At 48.6% G+C, this 16,767-nt stretch overlaps 4 protein-coding genes across 4 annotated transcripts; 2 read left to right on the plus strand and 2 right to left on the minus strand.

The window, feature by feature from the left end:
- Nucleotides 1–36: 36 nt before the first annotated feature.
- EDB82DRAFT_297676 (uncharacterized protein) lies at nt 37–1,941 on the minus strand. The gene has a single exon (XM_025737422.2). The coding sequence runs from the start codon at nt 1,837–1,839 to the stop codon at nt 448–450; it is 1,392 nt and encodes a 463-aa protein (XP_025592284.1). The 5' UTR covers nt 1,840–1,941; the 3' UTR covers nt 37–447.
- A 3,456-nt stretch (nt 1,942–5,397) lies between these two features.
- On the plus strand, nt 5,398–8,304 carry EDB82DRAFT_479765 (uncharacterized protein; the record flags this gene model as incomplete). The annotated part of the gene is made up of 5 exons (XM_025737423.1): nt 5,398–5,500; nt 5,563–5,689; nt 5,743–6,898; nt 6,948–7,428; nt 7,478–8,304. The coding sequence occupies 5 exons, from the start codon at nt 5,398–5,400 to the stop codon at nt 8,302–8,304; spliced, it is 2,694 nt and encodes an 897-aa protein (XP_025592285.1).
- A 2,250-nt stretch (nt 8,305–10,554) lies between these two features.
- On the plus strand, nt 10,555–13,873 carry EDB82DRAFT_512519 (uncharacterized protein). Its single transcript, XM_025737424.2, has one exon. It carries the CDS (start codon nt 10,606–10,608, stop codon nt 13,672–13,674), a length of 3,069 nt encoding a protein of 1,022 aa, XP_025592286.2. The 5' UTR covers nt 10,555–10,605; the 3' UTR covers nt 13,675–13,873.
- A 782-nt stretch (nt 13,874–14,655) lies between these two features.
- On the minus strand, nt 14,656–16,182 carry EDB82DRAFT_512523 (PLC-like phosphodiesterase). The gene is made up of 2 exons (XM_025737425.2): nt 14,739–16,182; nt 14,656–14,676 (listed from the first exon to the last, which is right to left on the minus strand). Exon 1 carries the CDS (start codon nt 15,946–15,948, stop codon nt 14,905–14,907), a length of 1,044 nt encoding a protein of 347 aa, XP_025592287.1. The 5' UTR covers nt 15,949–16,182; the 3' UTR covers nt 14,656–14,676; nt 14,739–14,904.
- Nucleotides 16,183–16,767: the final 585 nt, after the last annotated feature.

Genomic DNA, 16,767 nt, shown 5'->3' on the forward strand with positions numbered 1-16,767 from the left:
TTAGGACTCACTGATGGGGATTACTCGCTTCAAACAATTGTCAAATCGAAAACACATTGCTTAATGATTTTGGCCACTTCAATGGTTTGACTGACAATAGAGGCGAGTGTCTCTATGGCTGATGTACATTGGGTAATCTAAAAGGGGCATCATGGAAGCGTGTCACTGTTGACCAGCAAGCCAATGTATTTCTGTTAAAAGGACGATTTGGTAACAAAGTATACAGAAAAGGTTCTTCGACAGGCCCTCAATAGACTTGTTCACCTTTGAACCTGGGTAGGTTGCTAGTAATGGAATCAACCGACAGTGGCAACAGATTAAGCACTGTTTATACTAAGGAATAAATACAAATATTTCCCAGCTTCAACTATTCCTAGCCATCAATCCATCACACAAACATTCCTTCAGCCATCACTCTGATGTTGGAAACAGGAGAGCATCGTCTTCTCACTCTTTTCGAACTCCAGCATTCTTTTCATACCATTCCAACTGATCATTCATACTTCTCATCTCGGCAGACTTGACAGCAATCATATCCTGCATCTCAACCCTTTCACGAAGTAGAGCTCGGTTCTCCTTCTCTAGTTGCGCCGCCCGATCCAGGCGCTCCTTGTTTTTGGCCTCTATATCAGACACACGCTCTGGCCAAGTAGGCGTCACGACAGAGACGACGGTAGGCTTGCTCTCGATGATTCGTGTCTGTGCGGTGCCTGGATGTTGATCGGTTGCGGGGATAATGAATAGAGGAGACTGCGATCCTTTGCCCTTGATGCGATAGAATCGAGATGGAATGTCGACGGGAACGATGCCCCTGGCGTAGATTTTCCCGCCTCGTTCTTCACGCCAAATACGCTCGCCGACTGCGCCGCTTGCTTTCCAGATCTTCTCCTTTTGTTCAATCTGAGCTTCAGCAGCATCGAGAAGTCTGTGGATGTAGCCCGTAACATCTGGACCCGAGTTGACAAGAACGAACTTGTCCTGCGGATACACAATCGCTCGGCCCCCCGAAACTCCATCGGGACCGGCACGACCCAACGTTTGCTTTGGGACGAGAGCTTCGCCTGCCATGACATCGAGTGCGTTTGCATAACTGATCTCGAGCTCGTGCATTCGGCCCATGAGATGTTGATGGTTCAGAAGCCATTGGCCAAGGAGACAATTCCGTGCGCCTTCCAGCTGCCTTTCGGACATGCGCTGTGCCGCCTTCAGATCTTTGGGGGCTTCGAAGTTAGTTGGGAGAATAGACATGAGACCACCAGTAGCACCGTATTCGTGATCGAGAATTTCAAGACATTCATTGGCGTGCATGACAAGATCATGATGTGTCATAAATGGACGACGCTGATCTCCCCCTTTAGAAGAAGGACCGCTATCCTCGAACAGCGTCAAAGGACAATGATGCTCAATACCAAACGTCTCCGATTCTGATTTGACAGTGTTATGCAACGCCCAAAGAGGATCATGATGGGACGGATCGTCGTTCTCGTATGGTTCATCAAGGTTGTTCAACCAGTCAAACGCCTCATGCTCCTCAAAATTCAAGTCTGTCTCTGGGTACTCGGTCTGTCCCACATGGCAAGTGTTGGTTGTCAAGGCGAGCTTGCGGATGATGTTGACAAGAGAGTGAGCGTGTTGCTTGAGGGCGAGAAGAGTGGGAGGACGGCCGGAGGAGAAGTATGAGCAGTTGAGATGCTGCAGAAGGACGAGGTCTTGAGCGTCCAGAATTCCATTATCCGGTATGGTGTAATTTGACTTGTACGAGGTTGCGTAGGGGTTGGAGGGGATGTGAAGGGGCTGGGTGCCCTCCATTTCCTCGTCGTTTGACGTGGAAGATGCCATTGCAATTCTCGATACAATTTACAGGAAGTTGTTAAGTTTAGAGAACAGAAGTCTGAATAAGAAATGATTCCTTGGTATGGATGGCTATCTATCTTTAATGGTCAAGAGGCCACTGATTCTTCCACTGTTCTTACAAATGCTGCCTGCCCATTGATGTGATGCTAAGGAACAAAGAAGATAGTTCTTTGTTTAACAGACCTGGCACTAATCATGGTGGGAGCATAGACGATCTTCACTATAGTCGATTCGTATTTTCTTTGTTTGACATGCCAAAAGGGTCGCGAATCCCGATAACTGGACATAGCTTAACTTTTGACAATGGGCGAGTCCCTTCAAGGATGTTTTCTCTTGTAAGGTTGTAACTTTTGGCGAGAAGTGATGCATCTTGGTGATGCCTCTGGGTATTTTCAACATGCAAAGTGAATGACCGTATTACCGTTGGAATGAATGACTTATGTTGAAATCGACTTGATGTGGCCTTACAGTGACAAGGTTTCGAAACGATCAAAACGCTGTAGCATGGAGTCACTAGCTTTGCATTTCACAACGACGCAAACAACTCGTACGCGCAAGGCGTCACAAACCTGCGTACACCAGGAACTCGCCTCTCGTTCCATCGATGATCTGCTCAGGTCCCTTGCTTAAAATCGCCAAGAGAATGCAGCTTATAAGATGGAAGATATTTATGACATTGGAACAAGTTCCAAGTCGAATATAGACATACTTACGTCAAGTATAACTGTCCATTACTCGTCGGCTTGCTCTCCTGACCTCGAACACAGGGACAAAGGGAGACAACAATGCCATGGGAGTCTGGAATGTTTGACCAGACCACAGAGTGAAACATTTCGAGTCGATACTGTAGCACACACGTGATTTTTTGTGTTGGACTTGAGAGAGATATTGTCTTGGTGCCACAGAAATTGTTTGCAGTAAACAATGGGTTAATGGTAGCAGTTATCTGAAGAACTGTTGTCGCTGTAATTGTGACGCAGCGTTACCTATGGCATTCTGTTAGGCGACGTTTGCGGTAACGGCGTCACCTGAGACTCTCACTGAGAGACTGGGTTGAGAACAAAGAGAGGGGAGAGAGACAGTGGGAATTTAATCAATTCATCACTAGCAACATGAATTATCATTGGTTCAGTTACTTGACATGATGGAACAAGATTAAATTACCCGTACCTCGGTCTAAGAAGGGCAGCCAGTTAAAGATGGATGGACATCTCAGCTGAACCAGCATCATTTCTAGGGCGCTAATACCGAGGAGAGACTGGCGCGTGCATACTGGGGAAGATTTAGAGGGTCTAGCCTTTGGAATAAACTCGCAGCACCGCAGCAAGAGCACCGTCCTCAGGCAGAGAGGCAAGCAGGTGGGTTGTCATGGATTCAATGATTTAATTAGGCCTCAACTCAGAGAGCACCCAAATCGGCAAAAAAAAAAAAAGTCATGATGTCGGTCAAGACACTAATAGCGACAAGGATCAAAGGGCGATCGATGCTCGGATCTTTTTTATCATCTTAAAAAAAAACAGCACATGATGAATACGATTATCAAGCGATAATTATGACTGTCAATCTGTCACAATCAACTAATCTAGTCCAAGACCAGATCGACATGATTACCTGGGGAGCAGTCTGGTTGATGTCATTGGCGTCAAAAAGCGCCATCATTGACAGGATTGATCCGAAAAAACAAGGGGAGATTGAGTAGTAAAGAGGTAGCGCCACGGAATGAGTTTAGATGGTTTCAAAAAGATGTGCGCTTGGCAGGCCTCCTAAAAGGGGAGACGATTAACATTCCCATCATGATCTCCGGCTAGGTTGTGAGGGTTGATTCATCGATCATGTTTGTGCGTGCTTGCGCTCGTGCTCGTGCTAATAATTCAGACAGTAGTGAAGACTGCATTGCATCTCTGACATCACACACCTAACTAAACATGAAGCCATCAGCATCAAACATCCCTGTCAAGCTGTCGTTCGACGGGAGAGCATCCGTTGCTGGTGCTGCGCCTCTGTTTCGTTCGACGACACAAGCTGAGAAAAAGGTCTCGACTTGGGTTGAGGGCGCGATACTTGTGGTGAAGCCAGGTCTAGACTCTAGAGTTTAGACATCGAGTAGAGCAAAGCACGGATAGGGCATCACAAGAGATGTCTCTGCCCCTGTCTCATCGGTCTGACCGTCTATCAACTGTAACATAGTACTGTACTGAAGCATGCGCGTACAGCATTTAGCGAGTGACACTATTTACAGTAGCGTAGCGCATTTCAATTGTCCACGTCGACGATGCTGGGTCAGTTTGGACCACCCTCCCGTTCCCGTCGCCAAGCTTCAAAAGCCGAAATGGGCAAGGGATTTGTAGACCCTCACCTTTTAATGTCATGATTTTTATAGTGTTACTTTGGAGAAAAGCAGGGTCCCGTTTTAGAGTATCATTCAGTCGCTTGGCGGTTCATGATAGAAATGCATACCGACCTATTTTTACTGGTTTTCTGGTATCATTTCCAATTATCGTTGCCGTGTTATCGTCTGGGATCACTACAAAAGAATAGCAATGATTTGCAATGTTAACCATGCTTGAGTGGTTCCATTTCAAATAGACTTAGGTTACCGGGGGTAGGGCGCGATTATCCACAATTGATTGGTCCAAATCGATCTAGGCTCAAACCAGGATTTTCATGGTGGATGTTTTTCCGACTGAGAGACAAAAGCTCTAGGGACTTGGCGATCCAATGCTGCACAAGTCTGGGCGCTATCTTGTGACGTCGCCATCAGCACCTTGTCTTGATTGACTGACGTTGATGGCATCACCACCACAGTTAATATGCTTAACAGCAATAATGAGTCAATTCAGGGGATTGGAAGAAATAGAAAATACATTACTGATTAATTGGGCTTTGTCTCTCTTTTTGCTTTTGCTATTAACACAATAAAATCACAGGAACTCATCTGGGGCTGAGACATGACTTCACCTTGATTAAGGGGGTCCATTTTAGAGCTAAGCTTTTGTCTTTTTGTCCCACGCCCCTGACGACCGCCCGACCACCTTCACCTGCAAATACCCACCCACCCATCCACTTCAAGCTGAATGCCGTACCAAGGCCTGGCTGGGTTACCTCTAACCGTTCATCTGTATCTAAAACCAGCTTTTTTGAATTACTACGACACACTCTAATCACATAAAGCCAGGTTTCCCCTTCCACAATTTGTTTTACTCTCCTTTTTCGCAAGCTTTTTCGTTCCCAGACTGCCTTGTTCTGGTTAGCATCACAGTGAGTGGGCTGTTGCACTAATCGCAACTTTGGAACGCGACTACCTCTTGTCCGTCCCGTCTCATCTTAATCTACCTGCCACTCGCCCCGCCAGCGGTAGGAATACTAACAAGTCCAAACCTAATTTAATTCTCAATTTCTTCTTAATTGTTTCCTTTTCCACATTCGACTACGACGGCCCTCTCCCATAATCGTTTCCATCCAAGAGTCGTCAAATCAATCCTCAATCGCCCATACCAGGGCTCGATCTCGACCTAATTCAACAAATACGGCAGGGTCGTCATCATGGGAAATTTCATCAGTTGGTTGGAGGACAACCTCCCCGACCCCAAAACTGAAAAGGGCAATGCTGGCGAGGCCAGAGGACCACAGCCCAAGTCTGTGTCGAGTACGTTGACTTGGATATCTTCATTGGTAAATGCGACACGCAAACTGACATACATCTCCCAGGCATGGTCTCGACTCTTGTCCCCGTCCTCGTTGCGTCGGGTGTCTATATCCTCATCTTCCTCATATTGCGTAAATCCAATAGGCGTTTCTATGCGCCCAGAACCTATCTAGGCTCGCTGCGAGAACAGTAAGTTTCAAGCGCCACATAAACCTACAATAACGATTCTAACGGTCTTGCAGTGAACGAAGTCCTGCGTTGCCAGGCGGTTGGTTTGGTTGGATGGGTACCTTTTGGAAGATTCCTGATGCCTACGCCCTTCAGCATCAGAGTCTCGACGCCTACTTGTTCATCCGATTCCTTCGCATCTGCTGCACCATCTGCTTCGTGAGTCTTTGCATCACATGGCCCGTCCTCTTTCCTGTCAATGCCACTGGCGGCAACGGAAAGACCGAGCTGGAGCTTCTCTCCTACAGCAACATCAACATTCAGAGCTCAAAGGAGAGGAACAGGCTGTACGCCCACTGCTTCATCGCCTGGATCGTTTATGGTTTCGTCATGTACACCATCATGCGCGAGTGTCTCTTCTACGTCAGCGTGCGACAAGCATTCCTCCTCACTCCTCAGTACGCCAAGCGCATCTCGTCTCGCACCGTTCTCTTCACTTCAGTGCCCAAGGACTATCTCGACGAGGCTCGCATCCGTACTCTCTTCAACGATTCTGTCAAGAACGTTTGGATCCCTGGTGAGACCAAGGAGGTGGACGAGATTGTCGAAGAACGCGACGAGGTTGCCATGAAACTCGAAAAGGGAGAGGTAAAGCTGCTCAAGCTGTGCAACAAGGAACGCATCAAGTCTATGAAGAAGTCTGGCCCTGAGGCTGAGAAGCAAAACTCTGGCCCAACTGACCCCGAGACTGGTGACCTCGCTGCTCGCTGGATTCCCCAGAAGAAGCGACCTTCTCACCGCACTGGCCCCCTTGGACTTATTGGCAGGAAGGTTGATACTATTGAATGGGGTCGTGAGGAGCTGAAGACTCTCATCCCCAAGGCTGACGAGGCCCAGGCCAACTGGCTCGCTGGCAACTACGAGAAGCACTCTGCTGTCTTTGTCGAATTCTACACCCAATCTGATGCTCAGGCTGCTTTCCAAACCACCACTCACCACCATGCCCTCCACATGGCACCTCGACACATTGGCGTCAAGCCTGACGAAGTTGTCTGGAAGAGTCTGAAGTACCCTTGGTGGCAGGTCGTTATCCGCCGATACGCCATCTCCGCTCTTATTGCTATCCTCATTATCTTCTGGGCCATTCCTGTTGCTATTGTCGGTGTTATCGCCCAAGTCAACACCATCAAGACTCTTCCCGGTCTTACTTGGATCGAGAGTATTCCTAGCGTAAGTCTGGCAGTTACCTCACTTTGTAACATCACATTAACTTATATAGGTCATCCTTGGTGTCATCTCTGGTCTTCTGCCTTCTGTTGCTCTCTCCATCCTCATGGCCATGGTTCCTATTTTCATGCGCGTTTGCGCCAAGCAGGCCGGCTGTGTCTCCATCTCACAAGCTGAGCTCTACACACAAAACGCCTACTTCGTCTTCCTGGTTCTCCAGGTCTTTCTCGTCCAGACACTTGCCAACAGTTTTGTTTCGTCAATTGTCACAATCGTTCAGGATCCTAGCCAGGTCTTCACCATGCTCTCATCGTCCATTCCTACTGCGTCCAACTTTTACATTTCCTACTTCATCGTTCAAGGCTTGGGTATTGCTACAAGCGTGCTGACCCAAGTCATCGGCTGCGTCATCTTCAACATTTTGTACAAGTTCCTTGCCAGCACTCCCCGAGCCATGTACAACAAGTGGACCACTCTCAGCGCTCTTACCTGGGGAAGTCTCATGCCTGTTTACACCAACATTGCTGTCATTAGTGAGTTACCACTTGGGTCCTGTGTCTCCTCTCTTGCTAATCTTTTTAGGCATTGTCTACGCTGTCATCGCCCCTCTCATGCTCTTCTGGTCGACTATCGGCATGGCTCTGTTCTACCTTGCATACCGTTACAACATTCTCTTCGTCACCGAAACCAAGATTGACACTAGGGGCCTTATCTACCCTCGAGCTTTGAAGCAGCTCTTCGTCGGTGTTTACCTCGCCGAGATCTGTCTGATCGGAATGTTTATCGTCTCCAAGGCTGCAGGCCCTGCTGTTCTGATGGTCATCTTCCTTATTTTCTCCATCCTGTTCCATATTACTATGGCCAAGGCTCTCAACCCTCTTCTCTACAACCTACCTCGCTCTCTTGAGGTCGAGGAAGAGCGAATTCAGCAAAGCACCCAAGGTTCCGAGATTGAGGATGGCCAGGTTTTGAGCGGCCACACTGCCACCAACAATACAACCAACACCGATCAGAATGGCGATTCCAAGTCCACTCGCGTCGGCAAGTTCGTACCAGGTGGTGCTGGCGGTGTTCAGAAGAAGGGTAACTTCTTCTCCAAGTGGCTCAAGCCCTGGATCTACGCCGATTACGCCACCATGCGCCAGCTCGTGCCCCATGAGAGCAACATGGGACTCGACTACAGTGAGGAGGTTGAGAGAGACGCTTACTTCCCACCCTCAATCACAAGCGAGACTCCCATCTTGTGGATCCCCGCTGACCCTGCTGGCATCTCCAAGCAGGAGGTGCTCCACACGAGCAAGGTGATCCCCATCTCAGACGAGGGTTGCACACTGAACGACAAGAACAACATCGAGTGGGACACTGAGGGAGCACGACCTCCTATCTGGACCGAGAAGATTTACTACTAAAGGAGATGATTTTTTCTGTGTGATACCCAAACATAAGCCGGCTATCAGGCTGTGTTGTTTTGAGAAGGATGCAAGAGGTGGTTGGGGCTTGAAAACACGAAGTGGTGCAATTGTAGGATGTTTTGTTAGATCGTGACAAGACCCTTGAATGAAACAACATCTTTGAGTCGTCTTGTGCGGTTATTAGATAGTTATATGCCAATGAATCATAATGTAGTATAAAAGATTCCTTGGTGACATTAGTCTTATTACCGTGATGTCGCCCAACATGTGTGAGAAGAGTTCCACATATCAACAGCACTTAGTACAGTGGTTTATTGGCATTTGGAATACAATGTACTACCATGAAGTCGATTAAAGTTTTCTAGTAGTTGATTGGGCGACTGATCGTTTTCGGCAAGATTAGGTACATTAGCACGATCGCCCCAACTTCTTTTCTCTCCACTGTCATCACGCTTGGTCACCTTTTCCTAGTAATCAGCAGTAGGGTTGATGATCGATGGCTGTGTGATGGGAAACAAAGTATTGATGATGACCTGAGACATGGAACAAAGCGTACAGAACAGGGAGAGCTGCCCATAGTATGATGTTGTCATTGACGCCGACACGAGAAAAGGGAAGGGAAAAGAGGCTGTTGTTGTGGTGAATAACAAGGATACACCCCCAACCACTAACACTTACCGGGAAGCGGATAGCGGCAGCCACATTTCAAGCCTCAACCGCTATTGTCGTTGACAGCCTCCATCCATATGCAGATGGTCAGATATTTTGTTTGTGATTGTTGAACGATTGGATCAGATGAGACGAGGGTAAACAACATATTACCTCTTCAGTACAATTCAGCAGTTGGACGTCCATTCTTTAGTTGTGGCGTCTTTCGCATGTGATGGAGATAGCCTTTATCGTTTCTTACCTGCACCCTTGTCCTTGTCCTTGTTCCCGTCAGTGTTAATCAAGGATTCTCCATGGGCTACCCCACCATCAACTTGTGGTGTTTCCGTGCCAACGACGGTAAACAATCGCATCTTCGAGTCTGGTTCAACAGAAAGCGGCAAGTCGTTCTCGCATGCGCGAATAGAATCTTGATATTGGATCAATCTATTGACAGTTTGGGACTAATCGCAAACTTTGCTTCGTGGTGTGATTGTCCCATTCTGGATGGTTAGTGTCCAGGCTCTCCCAGCAAGAAGATTAACTATCCCTGCTCGTACATGCTGCACCTTCTTCTTCATAGCCTCTCGCTTTCTCTGCATGCTTGCGTGGCTCTACTGCTCTCTTTCTAACACTCTGCTTTACTGTTTGTTCTCCCTTAAACATCCAATCTAAACCTGGACACGACCCCATCAGTGGCCTATTCTCGAGGCCCTCTCAATTGTTAGCAGATCTACCAACATCGAAAGCTTTGACATTTGTGTGCAGCACGCATAGAGGCCCGAGACATCGCTTCGAGACCCTTGACTATTACATTCCCCGGGAAAGCGTGCGACGATCAGCAGACCACATACGACATTTGCTAGTGCACGCTCACCTTGCAACATCAACCACATTCAACGCAAAGGAAGTTGGGGGGAAAGTGAGGAAACAGAATCAAGGTCAAATCTCCAAAGCTCTCGAGCTGTATGGCGACGATGATGGTATGAGAGCTCAGTGACTACGTCGGCGACATCTCCACGCTTCGAAGCGGCAGCAACAACCACAGCAGCCTTGAATTAGCGGACCTGCTCAACACATCAAAAATTCATCATGGCTTCAATATTCATACCCAGCAGATCTCGGTCTGCACAACCACAAAGACCCACGATGACTAGCACGACAGCTCTCATCCTCTTTTTCGCAACCATTCCTTTCGTATCTCCCGTTGCTGCGCAATCATTCCCATATGTGCCCACGGAGATTCTCATGCCAGATCCTACCTGCGTCGACGGCAGCGTACCGTGCAGTGCCTCGGATTTAGCATTCATCTTTCGACAAACAGCCTCGGGCAAGGTCGAGTTTAGATCCCTCAACTTTTCCGCGAGCGTGGATGCGGACGAACCCACACTCGGTCGACCAGCGGGTAGCACGACGTTACCTTTTCTCGATGACGAGCCCAAAAGCACTGCGTTTGGCGCTGCAAGAACGGCAAACGGCTCGGTCCTCGTGTACGCAGGCGACTGCAAGACTGGCATCAGTGATGTATGGAGCTTCGACTACGAGGACGGAGGCGACTGGTATCGTCGAGGTCTCAAAAACAGCAACGCCCGTCGTGCGCCTTATTTCCTCGGCGGCACTGTCGCCTTTTCTTCCAGTCTCGCTCCCGAGATGGACCAGCCTACTCTTTATACCTACGGTGGTATGTGCGAAACGCCAAAGTCTGGAGCTACGTCGGATTGGCAGAGCGATGCGAACTATACCAAGACGATGTTGAGGGTCGCGCCGAATGATGGAGATACTTATACTTCATACAAAATGAGCGTGGCATCCAGCGGCGGACCACGAACACCAATTGCTGGCTTTACTCTGACTGGTTTGACGCCTTCGATGACCAATAAGTCTGGCACCGTCACGCAGCAAATGAGTTATGTATTATTGGGAGGACATACTACAACGGCTTTTATCAACATGAGCACAGTCGCCGTATGGAACTTGCCAGCCGAGACATGGAGCTATGTAAACATCCGAGCTCCTAATGGTGATTTCCCAAAGTCAGATCTTGCCATCAAGGATACGAGTGCCCAGTCTAAACAAAAGAGGGCGGCAACTACTGCGGATAATGTCTACAGTCGTTCCGGACACACTGCAACTTTGAGCGAAGACGGCAGCTCCATCATTGTCATTGGAGGCTGGGTTGGTGATGTCAATACTCCTGCAGAACCCCAACTTGCCATTCTTGAGATGAGCGAGATTTACAGCGGATGGCAGTGGAAGATTCCAGAGAAGCAGCCCGACTTCACTGGAATATATGGCCATGGTGCTGCGGTGTTGCCAGGAAACATGCTGATGGTTTATGGTGGATGGGAGACGTCGAGTTCTTCAAGTCGAATCAAGCGCCAGGCCTCGTCGGGTTCCCTTCGCTTTTACAACATTACTTCCGGGTCATGGGGATCTAGCTACACGAATCCCTCTTCCGTGTCTTCGTCGGATGAAGAGAATGATGCTCCAACGGATAACGGCAAAGGGTCCAACTCGAAACGCCTTGGTCTTGGTCTCGGGTTGGGCTTTGGCATTGCTGCTTTGATCGGTATCATCATTGCCGCCTTGTGCTGGTACAAGAAGCGCAGACGCCACATCAACAACCGAGACGAAGCAGTCCGGGCGCTGTCCCAAGATCCCAGCTACTATCACAGTGACTTTCCCGAGATGACAGAGAATGACCCTTGGGGGCTCGACAATACGGCTTGGTATGGCCGTGGCCCATATCCTGCTGGAGAGAGATCACTCGGCTACGAGTCGATGAGAGGCGCTCGAAGCGGAATGCCTGGACTTCACATCCCCCACAAGCCTATGTCGAGACCATCGCGCGGAGGTTATGTGCCTACAGCGGGGAGCTTCCCTGGACCAATTCACCCAATCTATGAGGATGATGAAGAAGAAATTTACCAGAACCGAGGTTTATATGACCATGTCGCAACACCCACATCTGATGTTCATTCAGATCCCTTCCAGACTCCAGTTACCGCTACCGGCCCAAACAATATGCCGCATCCCCTATGTCTTACTCCTGGAGGAGGCAGAGCGTCAGCTACACCTAGCCCTGAGAATCGCCGTCACGATCCTGAGGTCCAGGATTGGGTGACCGAGGTTGATGCTGCAGAGGGACTACTCGAACGCATGAACAGTAGACGGAGCCAACATAAGAATGCCCAGAACGTTGACGGCGTAGACGGCCCTGCACGAATGAACAGCCGTCGAAGCCAGAACCAAGGGAGCTTCGGTAACAGCCAGGGCCGTACTTCCCCAACGCGGCACAACTCAACACGATCAACTGCTCTACGAGATGACGAATCGCGAAGCGGATCTAACTTGTCCGAATCGGCACGAAGCGCAGCCGAGAGCATCAAGGCTAAGGCACGACAGCTCAACCCTCTGGCTCCCGCTTTCTTGGTGGCTGGTGCCGAATACCCAAAGCCTGGAAGTTCATCTTCCGATAGCTACAATACTGCTCACTCCTCATTTGGTGCTCTTCAAGCCGAAGGACCTTCGCTCCTTATGGGGGATCGAGGTCAACGGTACGACGATGATGAACCTTCGTCGCCATCCAAATCAAAACCACGTAGGGGGTGGTTGGGCTCTCTCAGAAGGGTGTTTTCAGGGGCTAGTACCCCTCAGTCCTCCCGTGAAGACATGTCTGGAGTGCGGCGTTCATTTGATCAAGAGCCTGTGAGCGGTGATTATGAGCCCGGTCTGGTTGGTCTGCGTGGCGAGCTTCTTAGAAGGAAGAAGGGTCGGCAAGACTGGGAGGGCCTCGGTCCTATACCGCAAGGTGCTATGATGTCCGGAGGGTCGGGACCTGAGCCCGGGACCGAGTCTGACTGGGACATTGAGAGAGCTGTAGAGCAGCGGTTAGTTCAGGTCATGTTCACAGTTCCCCGAGAACGATTACGAGTTGTTAATGGCAACGAAGAGGGGAGCGATCGTGAGGATGAAGACTTGATGAAGCCGCAAGCAGCAGAATTGGTCGATCCTGATGACGAGCATGATTTGTCACGAGATGAGAGCGTTCAGGAGAAGCACATGGAAGCTGGCTATGAGCACCCAACTCTACAGCGTGTTAGCGAACCCCAAAGACAGGAGGGCAGTTCTATGGCTGAGAAGCAGCGACTTGTTCAGGATGAAGAAGAACGAGTAAATGAGAAACAGCGATATGAAGAAAAGCAACAGCTCCTCGATGAGAAGCGTGCCGAGGAGAAACGACTTGCAGAGGAAGAAGCCTTGCAAGCACAGGAGGAGGAGGAGAGAGAGCCGATGAAGAGACAACAGCCACATCAACCCCCTCCACCAGAAGAAGAGGAACCACCAACATCAACACTACAACAACCTAAGCCCTCACATCTCCAACCCCGTCCTCTCTTCCATAACCGCGCTCCTTCACCGGCAGACTCAATATCCCCTTCCCCCTCTCCCACACCATCTCACAACCGTCCAAGTTTCCACTCCCGACGACATACACGCGGCGATTCAAATAACTCGGCAGGCGGCTTTCTCCTCCCCGAACTCGCCACGCTAGAACCTCGCTTTTCACATTCTACGGATCGTTCCTCGGGCATCTTGATGGAAGCGCAAGCTATTCCGCTAACTAGAGAACGAGCGCGAACGCGCGTCCTAGCCATGGTGGATAGCTTTGAGAACCTAAGTCGTGAGAACAGCCCAAGTCCCACAAGGTTTCAATAAGGGGTGCAAAAAAGGAGAGCGGATTTCGGAATCCTATGAATTGATTTGGCATTATTATTATTATTTTGTTATGCAGGGTGTTTGGGTGTAGGATAACGGGATTCCATTTGCTACGGCTTTGGTATTTTTTGGAAGTCTACAGGAACGATGGATGTCTTGAATGGGAGATGTACATATGAGTTAGTGAAATGAAACCTTGGAATTATATACAATTGCTTGCTGTGACTCTGCTCTGATAATTGACTGGTTAGATATAATTTATTCTGGGTTGTTTAATGTCTAGCCGTTGCTTCTTTGGACGACGCCTCAACTACGAACGGTTCTACAGCCAACATTGAATATCGAGTCAGGATAATCCCTCTTCACATCGGGATTCACAATATCTACACCAGATAAACATGCAATTTAAGCATGTCCATTGCTTGTTAGCCCATCAGCATAACTCAATCACCCATGACTCTAATTGTCGATCTTAAAAGCAATCATTAACGTCATGGTCAAAACAATCGGGGGGTGCACAGGACAACGCAATCATATTTATTCAATCAAACACAAACTCTTCACCGGGTCTGGAATAGTTGAAACAGAACAGAAATCGGAACAGGGTACGCGTATGATAAACACAGCTGAACTGAACGCGTACACTGCCTTGATTTTTGGTATTTCTGTCCCTGACGATCTTATCTTTTTGGATTCACTCACTACGCTTGGTGAAACGCATCCGGACGCCACAGTATCCACGTCCCCAAAATGCAGGGGCAGAGGGGTGAAAAGGGAAGACTTGAGTGAAAATCTTCATTTTGGAAATGTCAATATTTGAAGCAATGCAGTCATTAGACAGGTTTCTGATTCGCTAAAGGTGGGAAATTATATGACATTGTTTAGATACATCGTAGTTACACGTATGGGTGTGGGGTATAAGTGAGACGCCAACCTTGGCTGAAAAAAGCTTGACAATGATACAAAGACAAAGTGACCAACAACCTGGTTAATATTTGAATGCTTGTTTTTAAATCAATGACTTGTTCGACACAGCAAGTAAAGGAGACCAGATAGACACCTACCTCTACCTTGTGGGAACCAATTAACACGATGGGATCCAAGGTAATTTCTACTCATAATTAACTTGTGATGATCTGTCTATATCCAAGTATACTCACTTCTCTTACGTAGACGACAATCCTCATTTCTTCCGGCAGCTTCTCATCCGGGGTATTCGCTTGCTTATGATTATTTCTTTAATGAGTTATTCCACCGAAGGATGGCCTCAATAAACTTCCGTCCTGGAAAATCAATAATGACAATTCCGGTGCGGCTCGTGTCTGGGTTCTCTTCAAAATCCTTGATCCATTGGCCCGTCATATCGTTCATCCCAGTGACAGTGCGATTCATTGGTCCAGCCGCAGCTTCGATCGGCAAGACGCCCACAGAGGCTGAGATATGAGCGAGATAGAGGATCTCGTTGTCTAGAGGTGCTGTTGCCGCGAGCTCGAGCGCATCACGAATCGCAGTCCACTTCTCGGAAAGATGGTAAATATCGGGGATGATCCACTTGTCTTCGAGCACCATCTGAGGACCCTCCCACTTGGGGCCATAAGGTCCTCCGTGCCTAGCTGGGAAGTTTTCAAGCACAAAGATCTTGGAGCGAAGTTCTCCGAGCGTTGGCAGGGGAGCAGTAGAGCTGTAGTTGTAGAGTCTATCCCCAAGAGGGTATTGGTTGAAGGCGTCTTCAAATGACAGGGTGTTGTTGTCTCCAATGCGACCACCTTCCTGCTTGAGACGCATAACAATAGTCTCGGATGGATTTCTGTCCAAGAAGTCGTTCATGTAGCCAATAACATCCTCGAAGCTAAATCCAGTATATCCATTGGCATGGTAGATGTGCAACTCATCGTCGCGCACACGAGCGCGGATGTCAAAGTAGCGAAGACCCGCTTCCAACTGCATTGTTAAGTTCCAATTCTGGCACTGCAGGACCTCTGTTTCTATCTCGTAGGTCATGGTATCGTGCGTTCCTGGTATACTGAGGCTCGTGAGGTATACATCGTCGGGGATCTCAGCCATCCAGGTTGGGTTGTGAGCCAAGTCAGCATCGAAGCTGTAAGCGCTCAAATAGCCCCGATAACAGTTGCCGTAGACCAGGCAAGGTGCAATGGAGAAGAGGAGATAGGAGAGACACATTATGAAGAATACAATGGCTCCGATGGTAGTAGGAAGACGTCTAGATCGATTGACGGGACTCGAGAGACCGCGGAAGCCTGGTTTCGCGATCATTGTGTGAGGCTGATGGCGAAAATCAAAGCCGGAGGGGCCGGATGGGTTCTTTTGGTCGGCTAGTCACATCGAAATATTTACAAGCGACTTGGAAGGATTCTCAAGTCTCGTGATATGTTCCTGGTAATATAAAATGCGGTGTGTATTGATAAGAGTACGCGCAAGCAAGGTTGATGTTGATGTTGGCAAGGCTGATTGATGATGCAAGCTTCACAGGGACTCAAGGCGAGATGACATCGGTCTGGGGGAGCTCTGACCCTTTTGCGGTAGCACCTGCGACATTGGAGGCTTTTGAGTGGTCAAAGATGAAAAGCAAGCATTTACCCCAGACAAGACATGACAAAGCATTCCAGCTGTGGTTACCCTATACTTTGAACAATTTGATTATAACTATACCTCTTTACAACTTAAGGAATAGTCGGGCTACTGAATTCAAATCTTTACTAGGCAGAGGCTTAGCATACTAAAACGGCTTGTTCCTACAGTAACTCAACTTGAGGCTCTGCCCCATAAACTATCCATCACTAAGATCTTGGTCGCTTCCTTCAAATCGAGTGATTAGGTGGGCCTAGTTTTTGTCCGCCAGAACTCAATGCAAGTGATGTGTAGGTCATGACGCTTGAGAGACGTGTTTGAACGATATAGGTAAGCCCAACAAGTTGATGAGGCTACCCAACAGAGCTTATGTCGTGTATTGAAAAAGTCCCGCAGGACGGAAACCTCTCATACAAGTTGGGTCTTGTCAATTGGCACAGAGTGACACAAGTGATGCATATGAGAGTGGCATAGTTCGCAGCTCAATGTCGATGATACAGACAA

The sequence above is a fragment of the Fusarium venenatum genome (genome assembly GCF_020744135.1).
Source record: "Fusarium venenatum strain MPI-CAGE-CH-0201 chromosome Unknown EDB82scaffold_4, whole genome shotgun sequence".
Classification (NCBI taxonomy): Eukaryota; Fungi; Ascomycota; class Sordariomycetes; order Hypocreales; family Nectriaceae; genus Fusarium; species Fusarium venenatum.

Bases quoted from the DNA above. Each gene is read 5' to 3' on its own strand.
- EDB82DRAFT_297676 (XM_025737422.2), bottom strand. From the start codon at position 1,839: ATGGCATCTTCCACGTCAAACGACGAGGAAATGGAGGGCACCCAGCCC.
- EDB82DRAFT_512519 (XM_025737424.2), top strand. From the start codon at position 10,606: ATGGACCAGCCTACTCTTTATACCTACGGTGGTATGTGCGAAACGCCA.
- EDB82DRAFT_512523 (XM_025737425.2), bottom strand. From the start codon at position 15,948: ATGATCGCGAAACCAGGCTTCCGCGGTCTCTCGAGTCCCGTCAATCGA.